This window comes from Zea mays, chromosome 7 (assembly GCF_902167145.1).
Source record: "Zea mays cultivar B73 chromosome 7, Zm-B73-REFERENCE-NAM-5.0, whole genome shotgun sequence".
In the NCBI taxonomy this organism is placed as follows: domain Eukaryota; kingdom Viridiplantae; phylum Streptophyta; class Magnoliopsida; order Poales; family Poaceae; genus Zea; species Zea mays.
In genome coordinates, this window is record NC_050102.1 from 113,047,860 (window position 1) to 113,058,495 (window position 10,636).

The window sequence follows — 10,636 nt, forward strand, 5'->3', positions numbered from 1 at the left end:
ATGCGCGGTTCAGGCTGCTCCTGCTCTCATCGACCGCGGTGGCATACTTTCAGACTGTGATGCGGATATTATTAGTAGGTGCGGCTGCAAGCCTGAAACCAGAGGAGAACCGCTTGATGAGGTGTTGGTTGAAGAGAATGGGTGAAATAAATCAATTAAATCGTGCCTTGAATGGCCTGGAGACGGTTCGGCGTGGCGTTCCCTTTCGCGAGGCTTTGGATTGGACGACCGCTCAGCGTTCCCTTCCTTCCTCGCCCATCGCTTTCGCGCCAAAAAGTGGAGAAGCCAAATCCAAGCCTCGCACGCAGCAGCCCCTCTGCCTCCTCCCTCTCTCATGCTCATCCATCTCCGGCGCTATATATATCTATACCGACAGCCGGGACGCCGATCGAGTCACCAACAAGAGTAGTAGTCGGAGCCGTCCGTAGTAGCTAGCGTACGTACGTGTGAGTTTGTGACCAATTCAGAGAAGCCTCGATCATCGTTCGCTTCGCTTCGCTTGTGTGTCGATATATATGGCGAGATCGCCGTTTGTTCCGATGGATCAGGGGAAAGAGCAAGGCGCCGGACGAGGAGCGGCCGGCAATAATAAGGAGCGGCAGGAGGAGGAGGTGCTGCTGGTGCACAGCCAGGTGCGGCGGATCAAGAAGGAGGACGAGGAGGCCTTCAGGGAGCGCCTCCTGAAGCTGCGCCTGCTGGAGACCCGGCCCAACACCGGCGCCGGCGGCGTGGCCTGGCGAGCCCCGCGCTCCCTGTCGCCGCTCCGCCGTGCCGGCAGCGCCATCATCCCGGTCCCGGTGAGCGAGTGACTAGTAGCGAGCATCCGTCGACACGCGGTTCTCTCGGCTGCCCGCGCGCCCGCCGCCGGTTGTAGATATCGCTAGGCGCGTACGTAGCGAGCGTGACCAGTGTTCTTGGGGGGTGTTAGTGAGTGAGCCTGCCCGTGCTTTGCGCCTGCGCGCGCGGACATGGGATCGGAGCTTGGTAGACGACGACGGTATATAGTAGGTAGCATCGCCATGTGTACGTACTGCGTGGTTCCTGGTACAGTAGCATAGCATGCTCTGTTTCTGTATCCTGCTGTGCTCTTCTTCTTGGTGGTGGTGGTGTGTATGTATATATAAATATATGTTTACGATGAGTTATGAGAGGGAGTTTATTACCTGCTTACCTGCTGTGCTGTTTTTTTTTCCTTAATTCGTTCTGTTCTACTATATGCTTACCAGCTGCCATGTGTTCTCAAATCATGTGATCCAATCCAAGAACCGAAGCCAGCCATCCTTCGTGCATGAACACAATCCTCGTAGCAAGCAAGCACCTGGATAGGGCTAATACTAGTGTGCAGGGATGATATATACCTAGCGTACATGGAGGTTTGATGCGCATATATATCCACATACATAAAATCCCGGCCTTTAAAATCAGATCTAATAGTGTACGGTTGTTGTATTTTTTTTTTACGAAACCTACCCTCTCCCATGCCTGGTTTGTTCTGTAGAAAACCCTATATAGTATCGTGCTCGTGCACCGTTGAATCTGGTTCTAAAACTGAAGATTAACTCTATAGATGCACATATGCATCGTCATGTGCACTGGTTATCATCGTCTTAACAGTACATAGACGAGATACGCAGCCCTGCTCTGTTTTCAAAGGACAAAGGAGGGGAGGAGGGGGGAGAAAGAAAAGCATCAATCAAGCGGCAATTGACCAGCGCACCGGCTATACATGCAATGCAACCAGGCAACAACGGCCAGCGGTGGCCGCCGAGCAGCCACACGAAACACAGACAGAAGAGGTTGCGTAGTTGACAACGGAACTGGGGACCGGTCGTCGTGTTCATTCACGCACGTGGCCGAACCTGACCGTATCTTCGTCTTCGGTCGCCGGCGTGGCGGACCCGGACCCGGACCCATCCCGCAATAATTCAACCGGGTTTCCACCTGGAGTCGCTGACGCGGCGGCGAGGGGGTGGAGAAGAGCCCATCGGCTTTGCCTCCACGTCGCGGCAAGCGCTACGCCCGGCGCTACGAGTCGCCGTCACAGCGCAAAGGTGATCTGTGCGCGTAGCCTAGTCTGGGGACAGGACACGCGAAGTATCGGCGGTTCGTGTGGGGAAATATCTGTTGGCTGATTGCATCGCACCGTGCAATCGGCTCAAGTGGTCCACTGACTCTGACTGCTCCGTCCTTCATGAAATAATTGTATACTCCTTTTTTTTTATCAGGTTACAAGGACGTCACAAACGCACACCACTGTGCATAGCACACCACACGCACACCGCTGTCCATAACACACATAAATAGATTGAGAGGCTAGATCTCTAGTGCGTGGGAACACGAAATACCGCTGAACACGCGCGCACATATACCTTAAAACATGAGAAGATTCTCAGTTAGGGCTTGTTCGGTTAGCTCTCAATCCACGTGGATTGAGTGGGATTGGATGAGTTTGAATCCCAAACAAGTCAAATTTTTTCTTAATTTTTTCTAATCTCATCCAATCTATGTGTATTGGGAATAACCGAAAAAGGTCTTAGATGAAAAAAATCCTCGAAAAGCTCGAACCAGTAGGAGCAGAGCTCGAAGGAGCCGGAGCTACAGCTCGGGCCCCAATAATTGTATACTCGTACAACGACAGAGTAAAGGATGAGTGTGAGACCGTTTTAGAAAGATCTGAAGGAAATTACAAAAAAAAAAGCTAATGTCGCGATTAAGAGCGAGGCCGGGGCCGGCCCAACGGATAAGCCCTTTCCAACCGTGGCAGTAGCACCCTCCAAATACCTTTCTGGGTTTCCGCGGATGGGCCCCAACCTAGTGTCGCGACTATCCAATTCGTGACCGCACTTAGCCTAGCCTTAGTTGCGCGGCCTGCTATCGATGTGGAGTAGCCCACAAGGCGGCGGAAGCTGGAGCCAGTGCTATTCCTCCTTTCAATGCTTGGTAATACTACCGGATCATTTTTTTACTTTCCCTAGTGACTAAAACGCGTCATATTTGGAACCTTGCTAGTCAGCTAAGACCTTATTCGATTAATCCCGTTACCTATGGATTGGATGAGATTTGAAAAAGTTAAGAAAAAGTTTGACTTGCTTGTGATTTAAACCTACCCAATCTCACTCAATCAACATGCATTTAGAGCTAGCTGAACAAACCCTAATAAATTCTTAGCTGAGTTAAGCATTTGAGATAGCTAATGAAATAATTGTTAGCTGTGAGGTAACTAACAGTTAGTTAGTTATATCACGCCTCACAGCAAGAACCAATGCGCACGGTCAGCGCCTCATATCAGTGGTAATTCTGTAGTCCGCACTTAAAATTTTCACATGAAAGATGTTGCCTTTGAGCTCTGCCAGTGTGAACAATAAAAAAGGAACTGTGACTGTTTGGATGTGGTCAAATCCTTTTTTTTCCCTCACTTTCTTTGTGTGGTGAAACTGGGCTCAAGTCTGCCCAAAGGGTTAAAACGGTAAGCGCACCCTTAACCATATCATCATCACCTAACACCTAGTAAGTACCTCAGTAGAACTTGTTCTTGTTTCCAGATTGTTTTCGCGCCACCACTGGCGTCACACACACTTTCTGGAACAACAAGACCGCAGTTCGTTCGACCTTTCATGGCACTGATCGAACTGCAGCGACTGACGCACTACTACAGGTATCCTCTATACATGCGGTCCGGTTAGCCTCTACACATGCGGTTCCAGGAACCGCTTGTGGTGTACCGCCTGTGATGTAAAACAACATCACAGGCGGTCAATCAAAAACCGCCTGTGATAGTCACACATCACAGGCGGTCCAGTTTAAAAGAACCGCCTGTGATAGTCACACATCACATGCGGTCCGGTTTAAAAGAACCGCCTGTGATAGTCACACATCACAGGCGGTTTTAATTATAAGCCGCCTGTATTTCCCAGATTCATATACAGAAGCAGATTCATATATATTTTCCAGATTCATATACAGAAACAGAATTAATAACAGATTCAAACACAGATTCATCATACAAAGATTCAAACAAGTTCTATAGCAGGTTCCATACACAGATTCATCCACATATATATCAAGTTCCATCATACACAGATTTATACACATCAAGTTGCATAACAACTCAACATCTCAAAGTTCCATAGACAACTAAACATCTAAAGTTCCTAACTAAAGACCTAAACATTGTGTGATATTGTGTACAAACTTAGTTCTGGGAATTTTTGCAAATTTCCATTTACATTGTAGAATAGCCCTTGTTGATGAAGAACTTCACGGCGCATAAAGTAAAGCAAGTCTCTTACAACCTTAGCCACGCCAGTGGAAACCATATCTCTTTCTAACCATTCAGCATTGATCTTAGATTTAGGAACCTGCAATGAAAGCAAAAAGCAATCGGTGCTAAGAGTAATGTGATGAGCAACAATATAACATAAAAATTGCAATATAGACAATGATAGCGAACTTACATCCTCACGATTGACCATGTAATGGAAGGTGACACGACACCATTCGCATACATAATAACCGCACAGGACAGTACCCGGAGGTTGTTTGTCACCATATGGAAATAATGATATTGACAAATTAGGCTTGTCCTCTGGATGTTCGCCGCCAAGATCTTTCCAATAAAAACGGTATGCACTGCATATAAGAATAGCATTGTGAGATTAAGAATACATTTGTTAAGTTGTAATAAGTACAAGTGTGCAATAATAATCATACTTCTCTAAAATCTTCAAGAAGTCATTATACGTAGCCTTTTCCATTCTCAGTGAGTCGAAGACCACGACTTTACCATCCTTTGGCCAGATCATGATACAAATGTAGTGGTCACTATATAGACATAGACGAAAACACATGTTAATATCACGACTGCCATAATTTATAGTTCAAAATTAAACCATGTCAATAACTTACTTAAAGTGGTGCGGAGCTATTATTAAGTCCTTGCCATGTTGTACATGATTATACATGGCTCGTCCAATGTATGCCGCCATTACCTTCATTTTCTTTCTCTGATTCTGTTTGACGGCTTTCTCAAATTCAGCATCGTCCAAGTCTTTGTATTCTTCTCCTTGCCTCCGAGCAACTACTTTGTAGCGAGCTTGGGATATCATCAACGGGTCAAGAAACCCTGTCTTAAGTTGTTTCTTCTTATCATCCATGTATTGCATCCTACGTGTAATAGTGTTAATCGTTAGACTCTCGTTTATGTGTGCGTGTACAAAACTAACAAATATGAAAGTTTAGAGGTACTTACAAGCAGAAGAGGGTTAAGTAGTTGGTTTCCATCCTTTGTCGGTGGTACAACGACCAGAGATCGTCAAAGAATAAATGCCGCACAGGATTTATATGATCATTGCTCCAAAATGCATCTTCTGGCACAACAAATGTGAATTCCTCGAGTTTGTATTTGTTGCTAGCCAACATGTACCACTCATGCATTCTAATCTCTGGAGTCGACAACTTAGAAAGTTGCACCGTCGTTAAGAACGGCCTCCCATTCACAAATTTAGGAGGAACATCCTCCTTCTTGTATACCGAGATATTGGTTTTAAGACGTAATGATTCTCGAGTATGAATCATTCCATCTTCTTCCCATACTTCGAAATTGTCTATTTGGGCCGGCCGTGTGCCTACTCCATGAGATGCTGATACTGCTTTTGATTGATTAGTCATAACTCTCTGCAATTTATGCAGGTAGCGTGCCACTGATTCTGACGGTTTCTTGACATCGTCTGTGGCGATTCACTTATGAATCTTCTTTGAAATAGTTGGCCCTTCAACATTGGTGCCAACCTTTGGTTCCTTTTTGATGTTGACGTCGACATTCTGAGGAACAATTTTGTCTACGTCCCCCTCGTCGAGTTCCTTCGCAAGAGGCGATATGATTGTTTCAACGATTTTTTTGGAGGTTGGTGTCATATCTTCCTGCACCATGGGGTGTGGAATGATCGAACTAGCTTTTTGTTGCATTGGTGTTGAATTCGGCTCATCACCAAACTTGATGTCGCGTCGATGCCAAAGGACCAACTCGTTAATTGCCTCATGCAAAGTTATGATCCCCTCAACTGGAAAATCTATCTCCCAATCTTCACAACTATTGTCTGTGATTTCTAGAACTTGGACCACAACATAGTGTGGCGGGACAGGATTGTCCTTGTAGTTAACAAGTCCTGGTTTTACCAAACCAGTAGCAGCTTGCTTTGTTTTTGTCCCAGATCGATTGATTGGAATATGAAGAAAGCAAGGCTTGTCCTCAACAATATCGTCTACAGGGTACTTGGTCAAGTCTTGCACAGATCCAACGCTGCTAGGGACTATAGGTGGACTCATGTGGCTTGGCTTGAGTTCAAATGATATGCATTCTGTTTTCTTCATTTTGTTCATCACGTCATTAATAGCCTTTTGTACCCTTTCATCAATAGTCTCTTCAAGGGTCCTTTTCGAATTCTCGTGTTTCCTATATGACGACGCATACTCTGGAAACGCCTCTCTCCAAGAAATCTTAGAAGAGATTCCCCGAGCCCGTCCAGTGTGTTCAGGATTGCCTAGGGCTGCAGTTAATATGTCATTCTCCCTCCGAGGCTTAAATTCTCCTTTTTTTCTCTTATCTGCATATTCTTGAATTTTTGACGAAACTTCGCCTACCAATTCTGGATGCACAAGTTTGCCGTCCTCACTCAAACCTGCTCGACCTAAGATCCAACGAATAGCTCTCTCATCGATATCTTTTAATATTGGGTCCAAAGTGCCGTTAGTAATAGCTTCCTCGATAATCTTGTTCCACTGCACAACTTTATGGTGATATCCGCTTGACCCCAGGCGATGGGGGTGTTTGTTCATCTTCGCTCTCTGAGAATTAGTTTCGCCCAGTTCTTTGGCCTTCAGTTCGGTCTTCTGACGAACAAATTCCTCCCACTGAGCTTGAGTGATTTTCCCCATTTTCTTGGGCGGAGGAACCTTATTCTTCTTAACAAAGTCCCTATTCATCTCGGCCTTCCACCCATGAAACATCTTGGCCATAGCAGAGAGCATCGACTTCCTTACTGCATCCTCTGTGCCTTTTGGGAACTTGAATGACTCAGACAACTTAGCCCATAGCTTGTTGCGGGTGTCTTCATCTAAATCCTTCCATTTTTGAAGTGTGATTGGCACTATATCTCTAACAGTAGCCCCGCAGGAATTTCGAAACTTTGTAACCACGTCAAGTGGTTCTTCAGGAAACCCCTCTGCATTTAGTTTTGTTACATACATAACTGCACCTTCTTTCATCTGATTTGGACCTCGTCGCCCTCGTTTCCGCTTATGTGAAACGGATGATTCAGGCATCGGAGCATCCTCCGTGTTTCGTGTAGAAGATGCATCCTCTTTCTTCTCTTCATTTGAAATCTATATAGTGAAAAAATTAATGGCCTTTCATATATGAACATTATTTTACAATATAGTCGACATATTTCTATTTACCTCTTCATCGTTGGGAATATAGTCGGCATCAAGCTCATCTGATGTTTTTTTCTTCCTTGGAGGTATAGGAGTACAAGGATTGTCGTCACTAGAACTATTCTCCCCGCTCCCTTCACTGGAGCTGCTCGTTGTCTGCCATTCAAGTTTGGTCGCGTCTTCATCAACTTTGTTAGACGCACCGGTGCAGACCACATCCATACTAGGCTGCTCGTTGTCTGCCATTCAAGCTGGTTCCATCGATAAAGGGATATACTGTTAGTCTGATATACTGGTTCCATCAATAAGGGAACTTGGAGAAAAGGCACTTTCCAATGCAGTTAGACAGAGAAGGCATGGCTGTGATGTTATAATGCTGAAGGACCCCAAGAAGAGATTATGCCCTATAGTCTACCACCTCTCGTTATTTGTGGGTTTCACCGAGGGCGGGAAACATTTGGTGACATCAAACGACCTTTGGGCTGGGGACGTCTGCGAGCTTGTTAAGGGGCCAGACGATGGTGAGCCGGTGTACTCTGTCCGGATGTGTGGTCACAAAATTTAAAGCCGCCCCGGCTTCATCTGTGCGCTTCTCTTCTCTTATGTCGGCTACTAAGATCACTTAGCACCCCACCTAAGAGAAGAGAAGCACACACATGCAGCCGGGGCAGCTTTTAATTTTGTGACCACACATCCGGACATAGTACACCGGCTCAACATCGTCTGGCCTCTTAACAAGCTCGCAGACGTCTTCAGCCCGAAGGTCGTTTGCTATCACCAAATGTTTCCAGCCATCGGTGAAGCCCACAAATAACGGGAGGTGGTAGACTACAGGGCTTAATCTCTTCTTGGAGTCCTTCAGCATTATAACATCACAGCCATGCTGAAGGACCCCAAGAAGAGATTAAGCCCTGTAGGACCCCAAGAAGAGATTAAGCCCTGTGGTCTACCACCTCCCGTTATTTGTGGGCTTCACCGAGGGCGGGAAACATTTGGTGACATCAAACGACCTTCGGGCTGGGGACGTCTGCGAGCTTGTTAAGGGGCCAGACGATGGTGAGCCGGTGTACTCTGTCCAGATGTGTGGTCACAAAATTTAAAGCCGCCCCGGCTTCATCTGTGCGCTTCTCTTCTCTTATGTCGGCTACTAAGATCACTTAGCACCCCACCTAAGAGAAGAGAAGCACACACATGCAGCCGGGGCAGCTTTAAATTTTGTGACCACACATCCGGACATAGTACACCGGCTCACCATCGTCTGGCCCCTTAACAAGCTCGCAGACGTCTTCAACCCGAAGGTCGTTTGCTATCACCAAATGTTTCCAGCCATCGGTGAAGCCCACAAATAACGGGAGGTGGTAGACTACAGGACTTAATCTCTTCTTGGGGTCTGCCGATTCAGGCATTCCGCCGATGCCATTCTCCATATAAGTCCCAAACAGAGAATAGGGATGAGGTAGTCAAGATTGTAGGCGCTAGTGCTCAACTACTAGCATCTATAGATATGGACACAAGTCCAAATTTGGTGCTACTCGACACCATCGATATCACTAGAAAAAAAATACATCAAAGAGATACACTTCCCAATAGTACTCGAAGATAGTTCATTGACTTGACACTCTCTAAGAGGTTCATACAAAATACATTATCTCTAAGAGTGAAACCTACGATACTCATATCGTGTTGTTTAGGACTAAACATCAACAACCCCTTGACTGGTCGCTATCATACCCAATTCCAAAATATTTTTCCAATATGTCGGCTTGAGTAAGGAGATCTGGGCTTGGGAGTTCCTCCAAATCATCTGCAGCTTCATCATCTTCAGCATATTGCAGGGCTTCATCTTGAATAATTTTAGCCCTCTTGGAGTCAGCATACTTTTTGATGGACAGAGCACACTTCTCAAGCATGTCGCATACATCTCCAATTTGAAACAAAGTGGTCTTAAGTGTGTACACTGATTCCGGTTCACTAGTATCCACAACCCCATCAGTCACTAGACTGCGAATGATGTCAACATGTGTCTCGATGACTCGAACTGAGCTCTCAACCATGTCAAGTGGCTCTTTTTCCATCTCTAAAACTGAAAATGGCCAAGTCTCACAATCAACATTGAGATCGCAACAAAGGCAGGGATCAGAGGGAAAACAAGGATGTGGCTTATAGGGCAAAAAGAGGGGTCCAAATAACATTGTCATGGCTATGAACAAGTCAAAGATGGGAGATAAGAACAAGTCTTATAACATAGGGTTGGGAAGCAAAGATAGGTAGTCAAAAAACTAAGAAGGGAGATAAGAACAAGTCTTATAACATAGGGAGATAATAACATTGCCATGGCTATGTACTTCCATGATGTATGTGGCCATAAGCACTAAAAATAGACTTGTTTCCCCAATCACTATGGAGATTTTCTACCAAGAAGGGGTCCTAGTAGTTGCATCAACTATCCATGACAAAATTCTTCATAAGCATAATTACCAACATTTAATCACAAGGGATACAAGCTACTAAAGCAAAAATGGTGACCTTAACAAAATATGTAAGTGAAAACACCAACAATATAAGCATAATGACCAACATTAACAATATAAGATTAACAATAATTAAGGCATGACTAGCAAAAACAAGTAATCAAGGCATGAATTTTTAACAAGTAATTAAGGCATGATCAAGGAGTGCACCGAGGGCTCGGAGATGGGCACGGCGGCGCACTCGGCGCTCGGGCTCGGCGGCGCTCGGGCTCGAGGACGGAGACGGCGGCGCTTGGCCTCGGAGACGGTGGCGCTTGGGCTCGGGGACGGGGACGGGGACGGTGGCGCACTCGGAGATGGGCACGGCGGCGGGCTCGGCGCTCGGGCTCGGCGGCGCTCGGGCTCGGGGACGGGGACGGCGGCGCTTGGCCTCGGAGACGGTGGCGCTCGGGGACGGGGACGGGCGCCCAGCTCGGAGACGGTGGCGCTTGGGCTCGGGCTCGGCGACGGCGTGGCGGGCGCTCACGGCTCGGAGACGGGGACGGGAACGGCGGCGCAGCAGCCTGGCGGCGTAGTATCAGCTCCGGGCGAAAACTAAACCCTAAGCCACCGTACCGAGGCTTTTATATAGTAAACACATCACAAGCGGTTTTCTATTTCGACCGCCTGTGATATGTAAACATCACAGGCGGTCGAAATAGAAAACCGCTTGTGATGTTATACATCACAAGCGA

The 10,636-nt window shown here is 46.5% G+C and overlaps 1 protein-coding gene across 1 annotated transcript; it reads left to right on the forward strand.

The window, feature by feature from the left end:
• Positions 1–239: 239 nt before the first annotated feature.
• Positions 240–1,170, forward strand: LOC118472959 (uncharacterized). Its single transcript, XM_035961006.1, has one exon. It carries the CDS (start codon positions 516–518, stop codon positions 807–809), a length of 294 nt encoding a protein of 97 aa, XP_035816899.1. The 5' UTR covers positions 240–515; the 3' UTR covers positions 810–1,170.
• The last annotated feature ends 9,466 nt before the right edge of the window (positions 1,171–10,636 follow it).

Excerpts from the sequence above, each read along its gene's own strand:
- LOC118472959 (XM_035961006.1), top strand. The coding sequence starts at position 516 with ATGGCGAGATCGCCGTTTGTTCCGATGGATCAGGGGAAAGAGCAAGGC.